The sequence below is a fragment of the Suncus etruscus genome, chromosome 6 (assembly GCF_024139225.1).
Source record: "Suncus etruscus isolate mSunEtr1 chromosome 6, mSunEtr1.pri.cur, whole genome shotgun sequence".
Taxonomy (NCBI): Eukaryota; Metazoa; Chordata; class Mammalia; order Eulipotyphla; family Soricidae; genus Suncus; species Suncus etruscus.
The window spans coordinates 74,826,656-74,846,820 of record NC_064853.1 but is presented as its reverse complement, the minus strand read 5'-3'; the positions used below and the strand labels follow the sequence as shown (position 1 = coordinate 74,846,820).

Below are 20,165 nucleotides of genomic sequence, written 5' to 3'. Positions count from 1 at the left end.
AAATTTTTTTTGAAAAAAAAAAAAAGAAAGAAAAATCCAAAATTCCATTTGATTTACAAATGCGCTCCTAAGCATTATCTGAAAAATATAAAACACTAATTCTAATTTGAAAGGATATTTGTATAAGCACAGCAACATTATTCAAAATAGTCAAGACAGAGAATAAATCTAAATGCCTATCACCAAAAGATCAGATAAAGAAGCTCTGGTATGTAAAATACACAGGGGATAGTAACATGTCTTTAAATAAAATTACAGTGTCTATGGGATAAGAGACCTGAAACATGAGGTAGCAAGACATACAACTGCCTAAGATTTTCAATCATAAATAGAATATGAATAACTAGAGCAATTAAACTGGAACTCATCACCCTGAATAAAACAGAAAACAAGCAACAACCTAATTTTAGATTCAGTGGAAGCTATTTCACTGAAGGGAAGAGGAGTGATTAAAGAAGGAAGGAAATTATAGACGCATCTTTTTGGGCTTGACAGGGCTGAAAGTTTGGTGGTGGTGGTGGTGAGAATTATAGAGAGCTGTAAAGTTAAACCCCTAAGATTCTGTAATTTTGTAAACCAATGATAAGTCATAAGAAAAATAATGTTCATTAAATGTTCAAACACAGATTTTGGGTATATGTTATCTATTATGTGAAATGTAAGTCAGCATACATAATTTTAATAGAAATTATGGGATTGATTATTCTTTTTATAAATTTAATGCAACAGTTAATGTATTTTTCTGTTAAGAACTCTGGATTTTAGGCAACTGGAATTCATGAATCAATTCAGAAAACAGATGTCAAATGTCCTGCAATATAAGAAATCTTTCACTCCTAGTTTATATCATTCAACCCTGAAATTCCCTAACTCAAGGACTAATGATTAAAATCTTTACAGTGAGTTAGAAGCAGCCTTTCAAAGGGTATAGAGATATTTTTCCTATTATTTTGGTCATATTACTTTTAGGATATGCTCCCTATAAAATCTTCACAGCATTCATATTTGAAGCAAAGATGAGTAGAAGGAAAATAGATTCCAATATAATAATGAAACATGTTACTTTTCAAGAGGTTGTGGAATAGAAAAAGGAGGCAAATGGGAATGCAGTATTCATGAGGAGCCCTTTTCGTGGTATAGCCATTATCCATACAGCTGGAGTGGGAAATGATGCAGGCATTTGCGCTCTGATGGGAAAATTGTACATTAAAGTTAAAAATGATGACTGGGGTCAAATAAACTGGAAATTAGGAGACATGATAAGCCTAAAGAACAGGGAATAAAATATGACAGTAGTCCTATGGCTTGCATTTTCTAATTATGAAACCTGATTCTGCTGAATAAAACATAGGAAACAAACAAAGATTAAAATAGCACATATTCGTGGCCTCAGAGAAACAGAATAGCAGGCTGTTTTACAATTCTGTAAATAAAATATACTCTAAAGACAAAAGGACTGACTTAAAAGCCATTAGAAATAGGACAGTAGTAATTTTTTCTTAAAGTATTTTTATTTAATTAAAGATGGCATAAATAATTTTGAGGCTTACTGACTTCCAATGAAATTTGTCTTTCTTTAATGCCCAGAGAGCATTAAATCTAGGGTCGTAATTTTCCTTTGAAATACCAAACAACATCATCTCTATTTTTAGGTTAAAAAAACAAAGAAATAGGGGCTGGTGAGGTGGCGCTAGAGGTAAGGTGTCTGCTTTGCAAGCGCTAGCCAAGGAAGGACCACGGTTCGATCCCCCAGCGTCCCATATGGTCCCCCCAAGCCAGGGGCGATTTCTGAGCGCTTAGCCAGGAGTAACCCCTGAGCATCAAATGGGTGTGGCCTGAAAAAACAAACCAAAAAAACAAAACAAAACAAAAACCAAGAAATAACAGAGACTGATAAAACAATCAGGAGCTGCTTATAATAAACACAACTATTTCACTGACTTTCCATTAAATGAGTTTGCTACATTCTCTCTCCCGATACTTCTAAATTTCTCCTTGTTGCTATTGTTGTTTAGAGATCACATGCAGTGTTGCTCAGGGGCTACCCCTAGTTTTCTGTTGATGGCTGCTCCCCAACCTGCCTGAGGGAATATGCAGTACTAGTGTCTGAACCCAGCCTCCTACGTGCCAAGAGTGAGCTATCACCCTGGTATTATACTAATTCTTTCATGATCTCAGAATAACTTTTTGTTTGGTTTGGGGCCAAATCTAGCATTGCTTAGGGCTTACTCCTGGCTCTATGGTCAGGAATCACTTGTTAGTGCTCTGAAGTCCATATATGATATTGAGGATTGAATCAGGTGGGCCCAACCCATGTATCAGGTGGGCCTAACATACTCTGGCACTCAGACTGACTTTTTTTAGGAGGGGGTTTGGGTCACACCTGGTGATGCTTAGGGGTTACTCCAGGCTGCATGCTCAGAAATAGCTCCTGGCTTTGGGGACATATGGGACACCAGGGGATCGAACCTCAGTCTGTCCTAGGCAGACGCCTTACTGCTTTCGCCACCGATGATTTTTTTCCATCTTTTTTTTACATAAATAGTTGATCTAATTCCTAGGAAATTGAGACAACCCAATTATTTTGAGAGTGATCACCTTCATACCTGACATCAATATTTAGTATACTGTGAGACAGATCCTGCCAATCGTTTGCCACGAAACAAACAAATTAAATAAGATGGAAAAGTTATTTGTTACCTCTTCCTATTTTATTCAAATTCATTTTTTATTAGCCAGACCTTATATTAAATACAGGCGATCTTAAAGGGAAAAAACATTTTAATACACAGCACCATGGTAACAATGGATAAAAATAATGGCAGTCCTAATACACAAGAAAGATGAAGATGAGTAATAAAAAAAGTCTTGCCTATCTTATGATTTTATAATGAGTAAACTAAGCCTTGCTTATAAATCATGAAAAGAAAATGGAGCATAAATAGTAAGATGTAGAATCTTTACTAATAAAAGAAAAACATTCATATCTGCTACCAACTTATTAAAGTGGGCTTTATTGCCATTTCTCACTTAATAGACATTTATTGAATTCTTCAATACCTGGCTAATTAGTTTAGTAACTGCTTTTTAAAGAATAGAAGGAAAAATTCTACATGGCACTCTAACTGGTCAAATCAACTAGAACCTGTCTTTTCCAGGTAGACAAATCTATATGGTAACTGACAGCATTTGAAAGAAACATCCAGGCCCAGCACAGGTTTGTGGCTGTAAATCTCAGCAATCTAGCTTTTGTGAAATGCAAATAATGAAATTCATCAAAGGGCTCCCATAATTCTCACTGCTGACTAGATGCAAGTATTTCCAACTACCCCAAATTAATAGCAGCTCCCAAGGTCTGATAAGAACAGCTGTCACGAGAAATTTATTCACAAGCAAATAAGTAATTCTCCTCCAAGTTTGATTTGTTAGAAGCATGAAGCAGCTACTCTTTGGGGAAACTTGGATAGACCTGATTAAGGGGCAGACATGCAAACCTCTGATATGGTAACTTGAATGTAAAGGTAATAGTTTTAGTACCTGCAATCTACTAGTTCCATGCTTGGTACACACTAGACTCTTATTATGAATCTGCTGAGTAAGACAAAATTTCTTGCTGGTGGCCCAAGTACCAAAACTTGTTGAAGTTCCAGACCTTGAAGACTTTCTAGGTATAAAAGACAATGGAAATGTAGGCTGGTGTGCATGAAGTTCATTGTGTTTGGATAGGAAAGAAATTTGATCTTGGATAAAGATAGTAAATTTCTCATTCTTCTCACAAATCAGTGTCCATTTCATTCAGACATGAGCCAGTAAAGACAGAATTGAGAATACACAAACTACAACCGTGTATGAAAGGGAGAAATATTTAATATCTGTGACAAAACACATGCCAGGATTACTGTTTCTCTCCTACAGGTATGGCTGGGAAACTGGGCAGACAGCTGGCCAATGGCCTCCTGGGCTGACTAACTAGTCCAGGAGACTGAGATCCCCCCCCCATGTCAAACTGGTCTTCAGGGCCAGGTTTGGCAACTGGGCTCTGGGGGGAGAGGTGAAGAGGGAAACCAGAACTCCATGCTTTTTCAAACTGGGAAGGAAGGCTGCAGCTGGACAGAGAAAATCCCACATGCCAGGATTACTGCTCCTCTTCTACTGGCATGGCTGGGAATCTGTACAGACAGCTGGCCAAAGGCCCCCAGGACTGATCAGTTAGTCCTGGAGACCGAGAGCTCCAAAACGCCAAGCTGGCTTTCAAGGCCAGGTCTGGCATCTGAGCTCTGGGGGGATGGGCAAGAAGAGGCAAACTCCTCCCCTATGCTTTTTCATACTGGAGAGGGAGGCTGCTGCTGGACCCAGAAAATCCCACATGCCAGGATTACTGTTCCTCTCCTACAGGTATGGCTGGGAAACTGGGCAGACAGCTGGCCAATGGCCTCCTGGGATGACAAACTAGTCCAGGAGACCGAGATCCCCCCATACCAAACTGGTCTTCAGGGCCAGGTTTGGCAACTGGGCTCTGGGGGGAGAGGGGAAGAGGGAAACTCCTCCCGTATTCATACTGGACACCCTGCAGTGGTGTCTTTTCTTATTAATACTCATTTTTATAACTGCGCGGGCGCAAATATACTTTTTGAGCATTATCTAAAAATGTTCTTCATTCTAGAAGGTTTCTAGGAAAGGAAATGGAATACCAAAGATTTGGATGATAACACTCAAATAGATCTTTAAAGTCAGTCTTTATGGACGTGACTTTCCGTACTGACTCCAAGCCGAAATCACAAACAATTCATATATATGTATTGTATATAGCCCCTGTCATGTACTGCTTCTCCCCTTCCCCTGTGTCTCCTCTATCCCCTCATTTTTCAATCCTGATCCTTTTTTTTAATTTTATTTAAACACCTTGATTACATACATGATTGTGTTTGGGTTTCAGTCATGTAAAGAACACCCCTTTATCTTCCCCTAATTTAACCCTCTTTACCCTCAGTTCCTAACTTGGTAGGCACCAAGATTAACCTTCTGCCCCAACAGACCACCTTCCAGCTCCTCAGTGAAAGACACCTTCTGAGTCCCCGTTCTCATGCATCGGCAAAGAACTACAACCAGCATGCCTGCTGACTCATGCTTGATGGCCCCTCTCACCCCCACCAAATTGTGGACTGTTGCACGATACAGGAATCGGCCTCAGCAAAACTCCCAGCTCAAAGACACTATAAGGTCTCGTAATGCAGCAAAGCATCTCTCAAACTCAATTCCAAGGCCTGTGAATCGAAAAGTACCTTGGCTTTTACTCCCACAATAATATATCAAAAGACTTAATTGGGAGTCTTATATTGCCTATTGGAAGCTCAATACCTGTATAACAAAACATGTTAAGATGTGTATTCCTAAATATACAAGTAGCCTCCTCCACCACTTGTTTTATTCGAATACCTTTTCTTTTAAACTCAGTTTTATTTATTTTTTCTATTTTAATATATACATTTTTTCTCTATTCTTACCATTTTCGGTACTGGGATAAAAGCTCAGAACAAAACCAGATGACAGAGACTGTGTGTGCAGCCTGTCATCCTTACCTAGAATAGCACCAGCAACACAGTATGACACCATACGTTTTTGTATGGGCACAGTAAAAAAAGGAGAAACCATAGACACAGAAACAAGATCTTATCTTCTAGGGATAAGAACTCACTTTTTATAGCAGAAGGGTGCCTCCCATCCTGAACATGTGTCATGTGGATGCAACCAGTCCCCAAGAGATTGGACAGTGTTAGTCCAATGCGAAACCCCAGATCCCCGACGTAGAAATGATACAGTTCTGGGCAACACCACCAGGAACTAAGCTCCATTGGGAGATTTATAACACTACTCTGGCACCAACTTGTGCCAGTTTTGATAAGACAACGAGGAAAGGAAAACTTGACCTAAGACCAGGCTGTCCTATCACATCACCTAACACTAAATGGAAATCAGAAGAGCTATCGTCCTTTGAACTGTGAAAAATATGAGCACCAACAACAGAAAACTGACTGACAACTGTGACTGAACAGAGTTTACCTTGGGACTAATAAGGAAAATCCCACCCTAGGCTGTAGTCCAGGAAACATAAAAAACAAAAACAACAACGACAACATGTGTTATTGCAGAGGTCCAACTTGGACAACAGAGACTGAGCAGAACCTTTGGATCCATAATATCCTAGGCTTCGGCTTAGGGACTGAATGAAAACAGGGAGCAAGTGTTACAGAAGACTGAACACCACAATAACGATGGATAGGAACCTCTAGAACCTAGAGACTCTATCCTAGACCCTGACCTATAACCTGCACAAATACCAAGGTCGCTCGCTACAGTGGCTTGATTTTCTCACACACAACTGAGAGGAAACTTTCCTGGCATCACAAAAAAGCCTTTGGGATGGGGTAATGAGTATATATGGATGAAGAAACCCTGAATCTCATAGGCCATGGGAATTCCCTTTCTTCCCCAATGCTTACTGTGCCTATGCAAAAAAAAAAAAAAAAAAAAAGTGGGGGGAACGCCAAACCCTACCACTCCAGCACCCATACTTTTTCTTGTTTTGTTTTGATTTGTTAGTTTTTGACTTATTTTCCTTTTCTTTGTTCTTCCACTTTTCTCTTTCTTTTTCACACTTGTGGTTATTATTTAGAGATTTATTTTTATTTTTATTTTTATGTGCCGGGTCCATTTTTTTCTTTTCTCTTCCATTTTTCTTTTTTTCTTTTCTCCTTTCTTTTTTTGGTAGTTATCACCAAATTTTTTTCTCCCCTTTTTCTTATCCTTTTTATCTCCAATGATGGTGGAATGGATGCTCAATCTACAACAAACTGTAAAGTGGAGACCAGTTGCACTGGCATACTGGGGGGTAGAGGAGGGAGATGTGGGATGTATGCTGGGAATAGGAGTGGAGGGAGGACAGCATTGGTAGTGGGAATGCCCCTCATTCATTGTCACTATGTACCATAAATGATGCAGTGAAAGATTTGTAATGCACTTTGGTCACAATAAAAATTAAACAAAATCTGTGACAATTAAATACTGCAATTTTTCATAAGTAGGTATACAAACTTAACTGAAAAAGGACAAGAAAGAACAAATATAAAGAACAAATATAAATATAAGAACAAATATAAAGGCAAACTACAAGTTTGCCTTTTCCATCTCTGAAACTATGATGTGAATAGTCTCTTTCTGAGACTGAAACCTAAGCAGGGATTTGTCATAGTTTCAAGGTTTAACAGAAGGAACTCAATTTCTAGCTACTACCTGTATGGTCTTGCTAAGCCACAGATCTTTATAGGGGACAAGATTTCCTTATCTTTACCCTCATGTGATTTATGAACCCCCCCACCTTTTTAATAATCAATTTTTATTGTGACCAAAGAGTGAATAACAAATCTTTCACAGTAGTATCTAAGGTACATAGTGGTAATGAATCAGGGCCATTCCCATTACCAGGGTTGTCCTCTTCCCTCCACCCCTTTTCCCAGCATGTGTCTCATATCTGCCCTTGTCCCCCACAGTGCTAGAGAAACTGTTCCCCTCTGTGTATAGAAAAGCCCCCCTTTTTGAATGACTTGGGCAAGGAACACACACTAGAAAGCACATGACATGAATCTCATCTATTTCCCAATATTTTTATTATATTTTTATCTATTTGTTTGGAGGCCACGACCAGCTGTGCTCAAAGATTACTCCTGGCTCTGTGCTCAGGAGTTACTACTGGTGGTGCTCAGGGAACAATATGGAGTGACAGGGAAGAAATACTGCTGTATGCAAGGTAAACGCCCTGCCCTACTAGCTATGCTGTCACTCCAGCCCCTAATCCAAAATTCTTGATGTATCTTTGAACAAAACTCTCTCTGGAAATCTGAATCCTCATTTCTAAAATGGAAAAACAAAACAAAACAAAAAAAGGGCTACCCGATCTTTAGGATCACACAGTACACAAATCACTTTTAGAATTTGCAAATAGTTGACTGGAAGTTTCCTAGCTAGTTCCAACAACTAATGCTCCAAAGTGGGTGGGAAAGTAATGAGAGATGGGAGTGCTTTGCAGTCCACAAAGCATCCTTTTGAAGTCTTTGGAATTCCTTGCTCTCAGGCAGTATGTCAGACAGGTGGTAGCAGGAATTCCTACTTTGGAGCTTAAGCTCACAGACTTTGAGAAAAGGTCACAGTTAATTTGGATGTTTTTTGCTCCTTTCTCCCTTCTCCTTCCCCATCACAGAAGAGAGTGATTGAAATACTGTCTGTCAAGCATAGGTAGTGAAGTGATAGAAACTTCCAATGAAATGCCTATGCATTTGATCATACACCAGGTCAGGAGGCTGGCAGCATTCTTGTCCTGCCTGCATAACTATTGTTTAAAAATTCAAGGAGCTTGAGGGCTTTGTGCAGCTGAATTTAGCTAAGGCTTACTGGCTGTTTCCTGTAGCTATGGTTGGTAGTGCTATAATTTGGGCAGTGAGTAGATTTGCAATTTTTGTATTAAACTTAGAATGTTGGTTAAATAACTGTTTAGAATGAATCTCAGTGATGAATGTAAAGAAACATCCGAGACAAAATAAAGCCAATAGTTCATTTATTCTCCTTCCCATTTTTGGTGCTGCTTTGAGGAAATTACTTGGAACATAAAGAATGTAAGAAATGATTCTATCAGCACCAACTGAAAGTTCATACATAAATGAAATAACCTCTTGCTTAACTATTTTCTTTCTTCTGGGCACCAGATGCTGCCAGGCACGAAACCAAAAAAATACAACTAGAAGTTATTTTAATATAACAACCTTTCATTTGTACTCAAGCGGTTCTGAAAAAAAAAAAAAATTTTTCCAGGATGGAGCGGTGGCACAAGAGGTAGGACATTTGCCTCACATGGGCTAACTTAGGACAGACTACAGTTCGATCCTCTGGTGGCCCATATGGTCCCCAAGCCATGAGCAATAGGAGCGATTTCTGAGTGCATAACTAGGAGTAACCAATCCCTGAGCATCACCAGGTGTGGCCCAAAAGCAAAACTAAAATAAAATAAATTTTCCCTCAGCTCACTTATATCTAGTGAAGTGGAATCCTTGTGGATGCAAGTGATGAAAAATGGTCTTCAACATTCAGGGGTTATAATGACTTACTGGGACAACTCACTTAGGATGCAGCCAGGCAATATGTTCTATTTCATAGAACTTTTTTTCCCACCACATAGGCACCAAATGTTTCCTTAGCACTTATTTTCAATGTATATTTTTGATATATTTAATAATCCATTTTCATGCTCATGCTGTTGCCTCTGAACAGCTCAACACAAACCCACTTCAGACTTACTCCTAGCTCAAAGGGATTTCAATAATTGATACCGATACTTAACTGCTTTCACTATGAGATGATTTTCTCAGGAGGGTAGTTAAGTATTAGGCCCTAAAAATTGGAAGGGAGGCTTCAGTGTCAAAGGCACTAATGAAGTACAGGCTTCTAAATATTGAATAGGTTAGCATCGCTGTACCTGCTAGAAGCTGGAGATCTCATTGGTCTCTGCTCTGCCAGCCCCAGGTTCTGACTCATCTTCAATACATTCAAAGCAGACTGGACTAGTTATACAAAAAAGGGAGGGGGGCAGAGTGATATTACAGTGGACAGTGAGTTTGCCATGATGCAGCTGCCCTGGGTTCAATCCATGCACCTATATAGTCACACTGAGTCTCACCAGGAGTGATCCTGGTCCTAAAATAACAACAATAAAAGGGTGGCAAAGGCTTTGGGGGGGGGGGGTCCCAGGTCATCTTTATTCATTCTGATGGCTTTTGTGATTTCTAAACAGTCACCTTTTCCACCATATATTGAAAAGCTATGGTTCTGTCTCAATGGCCTCTCAACAGGAAGCTGAACACAGAGGCAAATTTTGTGGACATGAAACAAATGTAACTGCTTCTTCTACATAATGAAATAGCAGAGAGTAGTTAATGAGGCTTTGTGTCTCAGCATATAAACTGATTGATATTTGAAAGGCCTATACAGATTTTAATAGGATAAAACAATATATAATTTTCATATAAAGAGTAATGTGGAGTGATTTGCATGATAAAATTTCAAAGACACGCTCTCCAGCAGATGATGTGTAATTCTTTATAGTTGCTTTCAAGAACATATTTTATCTGCGGCTCTCCCAGCTTTCTTATAAATGGGTGATGGCATTATCATTTTACAGATGTGGGGTATGAAAACTCAGGGTTTAATATGATTAAGATTTTATGCAAGGACAATGAAGGGGAGCAGGGAAGGAAAGACAGAAGGAGCCATTATCTCTGACAATTCATGTCAGTATAGAAATATGACAAATTAATTCAAGAAAACAGGGGAGCCAATTTGGAATCCAAAATAAGCTGCTAAGAATGAAATAGTATTTAAAAAATACAATAATTTAAAAAAGTACCCTGAATAATTAATGCAGTACCCACAATAAGACCTCAGTCCACTATTATAGTGAATCTGAAAACAGAATCAGCATAACACTTGTATGTAATCAAAGATTATCATTATTCTCTAGTTTTTTTTTGTTTTTGTTTTTGGGCCACACCCGTTTGATGCTCAGGGGTTACTCCTGGCTATATGCTCAGAAGTCGCTCCTGGCTTGGGGGGACCATATGGGACGCCGGGGGATCGAACCGCGGTCCGTCCTACGCTAGCGCTTGCAAGGCAGACACCTTACCTGTAGCGCCACCTTCCCGGCCCCTATTCTCTAGTTTTATACAAGACAAAGAACTTAATTTTTTCATTGAATAAAATTTGTTACCATTAAAAAATAACGAACTGCTTTCTCGTTGGTTTCTGCTTTTCCTCTACCCTTAAACCCTGTTCACAGTTTACATAATCTAGTGCCCTCTTTTCCTTTTAATTTTTAAGTTAATTTTGCCAGCCACAAAATTCCTTCTCCCTTTTTTTCTTCTCAGTCATGTTATATCTAATAACAACTGCTCCCTGTTTTGATTTGTACCTCAAGAGTATATACAGTTTCCCAAGGGTCTCCAGTTGACCAGCACAACATTCTCCTTAAGAAGATATTCAGTAAATAATCAAAACAATGAATGTGTGAAAACAGGGAGATGAGAAGACTAAACTGAATGGTGGCTAAGGAGTTCTTAAAAAGTTCTCAGTAAAAGCGATGAAGTAATCAGGGCTCTTAGCCTAGCCATTTTCTATGTGTTCTTTTCTATTCTTGTTTTTTTGCTATAAATTAAGATGCTTAGACTAAGAAACTTTTCTACAAACTTACTAGCATACTAATGGAATCTAAAATAATGTACTTAGACAGAATGGCATTCAAACAGGGTGGACAATGAATAAATCACAGAATGAATGCTTAATACACACACAATCCTGGTAAAGCATATGTCTTCTTGTGTTAAGAAGAAATTTAATATGTTAGTATAAAAATATCAATGTAGTAATAATACACTAACATGGAGTAGTTAATAAAATGCATGGCTTATTTTAAAAGAAGATCATTCTGTAAATTTAATATGTGCACAATATTTACCAGATTTACTGTCAACCGAGGCCTGGGAGTGAGGATAAACTTCAAAAACAAACTGACCTTGACTTTGTTGTCCTTACTTCTGAAACCCGAGGCTCATGAAAATGCTAAACTATAATTTTCAAAATTCAGTATTAGGTCATTTGTTTTTAAAACATGTATTTATTTATTTATTTATTTATTTATTTATTTATTTATTTATTTATTTATTTAGGGAGTTTGGGCCATACCCGGCAGTGCTCAGGGGTTACTCCTGGCTCTGTACTCAAAAATCTCTCTTGGCAGGCTCCAGAGTCCATGCTGGATGCCAGAAATTGAACCCGGGTCTGTCCTGAGTTGGCCATGTGCAAGGCCAATGCCCTACTGCTCACTGTGCTATCGTTCTGGACCTATATTAAGTCATCTTGACTAATAAATTTCTGAGTTAGCTTTACTTATCAACACCCAAACCCTTCTACAAATTAAGGAACCATTTCATTTATCAATAAAGGTGATTTTGTTCTACTTTTAACATTCTTTATTGGGTGAAGGAAAAAAAAAGGTTGAAAGCAGGAACATGCTTAGGAAATAAAAATGTTCATTTTAAGTAGAACCAAATTAGGAATGAGTATCTATGTTATATAAAATGTCCTATACAATTGTCAAAATAATGATGAAAAGCAGGACTTCGTGAAAATAGGTTAGACAGTGACCACTGACCCATCATATAGTTAGTTCAAAATAAAATTCTAATATAACTGTACTTAGGTAAAATTTCCTATAGCTTACATATAATAAATAATAACAATACCTCATTAAAAGATCCATATTCAATAATTAATTTTTTGCTTACAGTATTTTAAAAACTAATCCAAAAAAGAGAAGATTGCCCATTATCAGTTCACTTTGAATAGCTCATTTTATATATGAAATATCTTCTTGCTTCTAGATTATTCCATATTTTTTGTTTTGTTTTTTTTCTTCTTTTGGCCACACCTGGTGATGCTCAGGGGTTACTCCTGGCTCTACACTCAGAAGTTGCTCTTGTCTTGGGGAACCACAGTCTTTCCTAGGCTAACGCTGGTAAGGCAGACACCTTACCTCTAGCGCCACTGCGCTGGCCCCTGATTATTCCATATTTATACCTCGCTTCCTTCCATGTTTGATAGCAAGTTAAGTTGCATTACTTTTAAAAATATGGGAATCTTGGTAATATAGTTTTCATAAGAGAAAAAAAATAGTAAATCTATAGAGAGGGATATATTGTTATTTAATTTTAACAAGTCACTATGTTGAGAAGTTGTAAGTCATAAAATTAATGAAAAGGACAATTACTTCAGTATTACTTTTTAAATACTCATTTGGAAAGTGAAGTATACAACTAAAGCTGGAACAGACAATACAACAAATTTTTAACTCTCTTTTCTAATTAAAATAAAAATTAGGGACTCTATTAAATTAATACTGAAAATAAACTGGAGTGTATAGAAAAAAAGAGTGTGAACTATTGATAATGCAATCAGCTCATTAAGTTTAGGAAACAAATGTTCATAAGTAGTGATAGTTCTTTCATGACTTACCTCTGAATACTTTAACTTCAATGTCTTATGCATTTCTCGAAAACGACTGTAACGCCTGAATACAGTCCATGTCTCATCTAGGACAGTAATCTATTAATATGGAAAATCAAAATACATTAGCATTAATTAGAAAAGTTACATAAAGAATTTAACTGGGTTTCAAAATGATTTTAAAATTAAATTTAAAAACAGCAGTTCGCATGTAAAACTTGTCTAGAATTGAAAACATTAATCAAGCTGCATAAATTAAGTCTTATTAAGTAATTGGGCTCTAGTCAAGGCTGTACCTCTGGCTCCCAAAAATGGCTAATAAACAACATGTGCATATGTAGAGTATCCCTGTGAAAATCTTCTCCAACTCAGTTTAAAAAAAGTATCCTTTGTGGCTAGGCCAACGGTGGAAGAAAAAGTTGGGCCACAGAGGCAGGCTAGGTGGTGAGCGGAAAGTAGACCATGGTGAAGGGACTGGTGCTGGAACACTGTATACCTAAAACTCAGTCTTTATAATTCATGGTAATTCAATAATTATAAACCAAGTATCCCTGGGGCTTGAGAGATAGCAAGTATAATGCTTACTTTGAACATGAACAGCTCAGATTCTATCCCATATAGTCCCCCAAGTCCCACAAGAAATGATTCCTGAATACAGAGCCAGAGGTAAGCCCTGAACACAGCAGGGTGTAGACCAAGAACACAGAAAAATACATAAAAATGAAAAAGTATTCCTTTGACCATTAACTTGAGAGTGCAGAAAGTAGATACATCAAGTGACACTTCAATAAGGAAGTGTTGGTTAATGTGTCCAAACAAAATGTTATGAAGGTCCCCAGATGCCAACAGAATGGACAGGAATGAAGAAAATTAGAAATGAAGTAGAGGAAAAACAGATAAAAGGAAAATATGAAAAAGGACAAAAAATTTAAAGGAGTCAAAAACCCTTAATGCATTTCAACTATTAGTAGTGCAATATATTAGTAATAATATATAAACATATAATTGCAGAAATAACCTCAAATTAGCATTTACTAGCAATTCGATTTATGTTTTCAACGATTCAGCAACTGACAATTGTCTGAAACAGCAATCTGACTTATGTTTTCGACAATTCAAAAGATTAGTCAATACAGAAAAGTGGATTATCTAGGCTTCTGTTTTAGAGGTTCTTGTGAATAGTCTCCATAGTTGTATACCCTGTACTGTGATCAGAGAACTCTCACTATTCTGCAGGATTGTATCAAAAAGACAAGTCTTTCATCGGTTAGTCATATCCCAACTCTGATACCTTTCTCCCTGGGAGAATCATTTCTTTCAGGTCTCCTTATCATTTAGCTTACCCGAAGATACTAAGTTTATTAATGTCACACTAATATATGTAATTGATGTTAACTATATAATCAATGCATATAATTAGTGTTTTACTATTTATAAAATGATCATAATTATATCAATGTCTAGGTCTCTACCTGACCTTTAACATTTGAAACCTTTTGTTTTGGGGCCACACCCATCAGTGCTCAAGGCTTACTCCTCACTCTTTGTTCAGGGATCAAGTCTGGGTCAGCCACATGCAAGCCAGTGAGAAACCTGCTGTACTATATCTCCAATTCCTAGACCTCAGTGAAGCCTTTTAAAAGAAGTAAGTCTTTGACAATAGCGGGGGTGGAAGCGGGACAATATTTTCTGCAGATGTTAAGATTTTCTGAAACACTATATTGTACTGGTTGTAATCTGAAAGATAATACTTAAGATGATTTTGTCTTTTAACAGGTGAGAATTGCGGATTTGACACAGATAAATCAGTCAAATGGTGAACACTGCTCTTTAATTGTGGCTCCACTTACTCTTCTAAGGAGTTCTTTGAAGTTCATCTGGATCAAACTTCATCTGAATGAGTCATACAAGACTATGCTTGATTTTTAAAGTTTCATATGTGTCTTTGTATTTATACATATGACTTCTTTAAAAACATAGTTCTTTAAAAACTGTGTATTATGCATTATCAGAATATTTTTTACACATGTTAATAGAGAGGCATAGAATTCCCAAATCTTTGCCTTTGGTACTTCTCACATGTGTCCAGGTAAAGTACTGGGTTACAAGTGTGAAGGATAAGACTTTTTCCTGACCAAACCAAAAAATAACATTTACATGCTCTCCACTCTCTATGTTGACCTCGCAACATATAAGCAAGATGAGAATAATATTGATAAATGAAAATGATCACAGAAATGGCATAAAAGGAAAATATGTAAACTATCTTTCATAAGAAAATAGTCCAAATTTGTTTCCACAGTGGAGACATCTTGAGAACTGGGAAAACAACTTCTAGGTCAGAAACCTACACATATTTGAAGTCTGCCTTTATCCCCAAATTTATAGTGATCATGAAGAGGTGCTGATGGAAGATGACTGTAAGATATAACTCAGATAAAGTAAAAACAATTTTCTTCAATACTTTCTTTCAATACTGAGAACACAAAGCTTTTTGATACTTCATATCTATGCAAAGCAAATACACCTCTTATCTCTCACTGCATGGTTCTGGTGATAAAAATCCATCTTTACTAGACCATAAAATAATCAAGAACGACTTAAACACCACAAATGTTCACAAGAAGAGCTACATTTCTCTATAAACAATTCTCAGTCAAGTAGTTCACACAAATTTATGTTACATGCATATTTTGCTAGTTTAAGGATTACTGGTTTTAAGAGAACATCAGTACGTATATTTGGTCCCTCTGTGCAATGAGGGGGGGAATCAACAGTTTTCATGCAAAGAAAATGGTTACTTGTTAAGTTGCCTTGGCCAAATGTTATTTTAATAGCATTTGTAGGTCATTTGTCATATACAAAATTTATGATGTAGAACTCAAAGATAAAAGTTTCTGTATTTCAGAGGTTAGAGAAATGATCTAATATCAACCTGTAATGTCAACTATATTTATATATAATATATGTATAATTATTATATAAATTTTATTAACATTTAAAAAATTCAGATTCATGCAGCAAATTAACTCTAAATATGTCCAAGGAAGCATAAAATATATTTGCCAACGTGTGGATCTGTACAGTAAAAAACTTTAGACAACTTGAGAATGGAATGGAACTGGAGGAGACCAAAGCAGTGACAGCCCTTTATCAGTCTTTCCCAGAGATCAGCCTCTACTCATCTTCTCTTGCCTGGGTCCCCCTCCTCCCCGCCTGTTAAAGCATTCTGAGGAGAGAATCATCTCCAATCCTAGACTAGATTCCAGAATCCAGTCTTCCTAACACTGGAGAATCAGTACCTCAAAATTTCTAGCTCTTTAGCCTTTTTGATGAGGCACTATGAGAACAATCCTTCCAAACAGGCAGCCTCAAGTCAGCCTTCTCTCCTGGCCACTGCCTAGTGCTATGGAGGGAGCTTCCTGAAGCAGACAAAATGCAATGACATGAATTTGATGGTATTTTAAGCCAGCAAGCTCATTCCTACTTTGAAATGTTTCCAGAATACTTTAGGGGCCACAGCTATTGGAAAAGGCTAAACAATTCTCAATCTTCACAAATGCTTTTGTTTTAGGAGAGGATAAGAGTCTCTCAGAAACCCCCTTGAACACCCCTTTAGCCTATTACAAAAGGATAGTGCTGCTCCTTTCACCTCCACTCAGTCTCAAAAGCTCTTCTTATTCACTCCATTTTCCTCATTCAGCTCTAACTGATGGGCAAATCCTTTCCCAAGGTTGGTCACACATTGTTCATCTCCCCACTTAATTTACTCGAGTTCATGAACTATGTATTCTATCTTTTATATTATTGTATTGTACTTTTTTCTGTGCATCAAATTCCTTTCAAAGATAAGTGACTTTAAGGTGGTTGGTCCTATTAATGGCAGGGCCTTTTATTTCTGAATGCCCTGGCCCTTTGATTATTGCTCAAGCTTGGGAATGAAAGTCAGGAATTAGGCTATAACCGAATCTCCTTGAATAGCTGCCATTTGAATCATGTCTATAAGCACATAAAAAGTATTTGCTTCTCTGCACTGAAACAAACTCCTTGAATATATCTACTCACTACAGAATAGATTGTTTTCAAGGATATCAGAGTGAAGAAGCTGTGCCCATGTCAGAGCACAGTGTCGAAGCAGATGAATGAGAAGGAAAATGTCTAAATTTGAATCTTTAAGATTTGCCCTATTTACTGGTGGTAATGGAAGGTCTGTGGAGTTTAGAGAACATAGATTCCTGAAAGAAGGTGACCTTCACTGATATAAAACTAGGGAGCCTTCTTATTCAGGAGATTCATGTTCTGCCTTTTTTTTTTTTTTGTAGTTCCATCATCAATAAGTTTACAAGAAGTCCCTCAGAGACTCAGGCTTCTGACTCTCGCATACTGTGAATAAAGGAGCCACAGCCAACAACCAAGTCAGATCATACTCTATCAATGGCTGCATTAATTGTAAAAGACAAAATTTTTCCACTTCAATTCCAGTGTCTACCAAGTAGGCGCTATTCATTTTAGAACTATTTATTAAGTAGGAAACTTAATATATATAGTAATATGAAGCTGTTTGAAAGAATATACTTTAAAGAGCTTAAAATTCTGATAAAATAAAGGTTTTTAAAATCTAAAATCATTACTGATGAGTACGTTTTTCTTTCCTTTCCACCTTGGTGAAACAGGCAAGAGACAGAATAAATTATTTAATGTTGTGGAGAATTCAGAATAATAACCTAAGCAAGTTTTCATTAGATAATCCAGATATTCAGAGTTAAAGCATGTAATACAAACCCTCCATCAGTCATGATTAAGAATGGAATAACCAACCACTAAGGATTGAGTTAGACCTGTATTCTGATTTTGATGAAATAATAAAATCAATCACAATCTAGTCTCTTTATCTGCTGTGACACCATGACAGGTTTCCCATGGCTGGACTATAAAAATCAGAAGCAGCTATTAGTGCTTGGGTACTCAATGAATAAAAGCTCCTGGACTGTGATCATGTTCTGAAACAGAGGTCTGATATTATGAACTATAGAAAAGACAAGGTATCCCTGTGAAATAACTACAAATAGGAAGCTCACACATTATTTTTTGGAAGCTCAAACATTTAAAAAATTCTTTTTAGAACAAATTTCAGTCTAGAGAAATATGAAAAATCAAAATCCTGAAATTAAAAGGGAAGCTATATTAGTATGTTCTAATAGAGAAAAAAACTAATGTAAAATGTTAACTCAAGTTATGATCACAAAGAGGTAATTTTGCTTTTATTTTGTGCTTCTGACTCAGTTTCATTTCTTATTTTTTTTTCCTTTTTATTCTTTAGTCATATGTTTCCCAGGGATCACTCCTGACTGTGTTTAAGAATCACTCAGTTTGGTGCTTAAGGGCTATATGTAATGCTGGGATTGAACTTGGGTTGGCCATATGCAAAGCAAATGCCTTACACCCTGTACTATCACTGGCTTCTCAGTTTCCTTTCTTCATCATTTCTCATATGTGCTGCATTTCTTTGTGAAATTAAATACAACTGACCAAGTAAAAAGCAGTATAAAAATAACCAGTGGCTTGGGCCAGAGCAATGACTTAGCAGGTAGTATATTTACCTTGCATGAGACCAATCCCAGACATCCATCCCATCTTATCCTCTGAGTCACATGCCAGGAGTGGTCTCTGAGTACAAAGTAAGCCATAAGCTCTATCAGGTTTTTTCTCACCTCCCCCCCCAAAAAAGGCTTTAGTGAAAACAGGGGCTAAAAATATTTTCCTTATTTATTTCAGTAAAAGGCAAAAATTTCAAAGAAAAGTGGAGGGACACTTTAAAAAATGGTATAAAATATGTGCCTCTTCAATTCTCGATTAGTTTTTTATTTATTTTAAAGATAGTTAATATTTGAATCTGAATGGATCATGGCATATGCGATGCTCCATTTGTCTCATTCATGCTAATACTTATAGAGGGATATAATCTATCAAGTTACTAATAAGCCTACATTCAGAAGAGAACACATCCATTCTTCCCAATATTTATTTTCCATCAAGTTAAGTATTTCTAGAAGATGTATATGCACAGAGTATATCTAATAGACTGGAATGCTTCTTATTTCTGTTCTGCCAAATAAAGAGTAATTTCTCTGACCATAAATGTGATTGCTTCAACTCTCCAACTGCAAATTTTTGGGGCATTTTTCTTTATGCTTCCTGGCAGGTCTATCCACTATCGAATCCTCCCTGTTTGTCAAAGTGTTAGAAATAGCCCCCAATTTAAAAAGTGTCTGCAGTTTGGCCACAATTCAAAGTATAGAGTCAAAACATACTGAAAATAATAGCAATTATTGGTAAAAGGTAAATATTTGGAAATGCCCACTGTCACTAGAGCAAATTAAAATAAATGTTAAATTCTAAAAGAGCAAAAAGGAGGAGTATTTACAAGGTACATTATACTGAGTAAACAGGATAATCAGTATATTTCAAGGGACTTAGATCTGACATGGTCTTTTGGAATCTGGACCTACTTACAACTCTATAGTCTTAAGCAAATCACTCTAAACTTTCTAGTTCATTAGATGCAAATGATACCCTATGATACATTTTACACATTTATGGAAACATTTAGCAAAGCACTGTGAAGAAGTTGCTAAAATAGACATAAGATGTACTCTTGCAAACTTGTATACCTCTAGAGATTAGTCAGGAACAAAATTCCAAGAGCTCCTATGAGAGTAAGATAACAAAAGGATTCACGGGACTCTACGTAATACTTGGGCAAATTCAATTCTGCTACAGAGGTTGGATGAAATTCCTAAGGACTAAGATTATTAAGTAAGCGATCTAGACATTTTTGAGACAAAAATAAATCTCATAAATCATCTATATAAGGATAACAGCCAACCAAGTATATATTGAGACACAACATAAATCATTACAAGGTGTAAATACATGTCTACCAACACATAAGATAAACAGATACAATAAATACTTATGCCATAATAGACAAGAATGTGACTTAGAAAATGTTAAGCTATGATCATGCCCATTCAGGGCGGACAGCTACATCAACACTAAACTGA

General features: G+C 36.9%; 1 protein-coding gene across 1 annotated transcript in view; it reads right to left on the bottom strand.

The window, feature by feature from the left end:
* The window catches only part of KIF16B (kinesin family member 16B), a 291,493-nt gene that overhangs the window by 35,673 nt on the left and 235,655 nt on the right, over positions 1-20,165 (bottom strand). Inside the window, exon 25 of the mRNA XM_049774326.1 lies at positions 13,111-13,200. Coding sequence (XP_049630283.1) covers positions 13,111-13,200 — 90 coding nt within the window. The remainder of the gene's footprint in view (positions 1-13,110; positions 13,201-20,165) is intronic.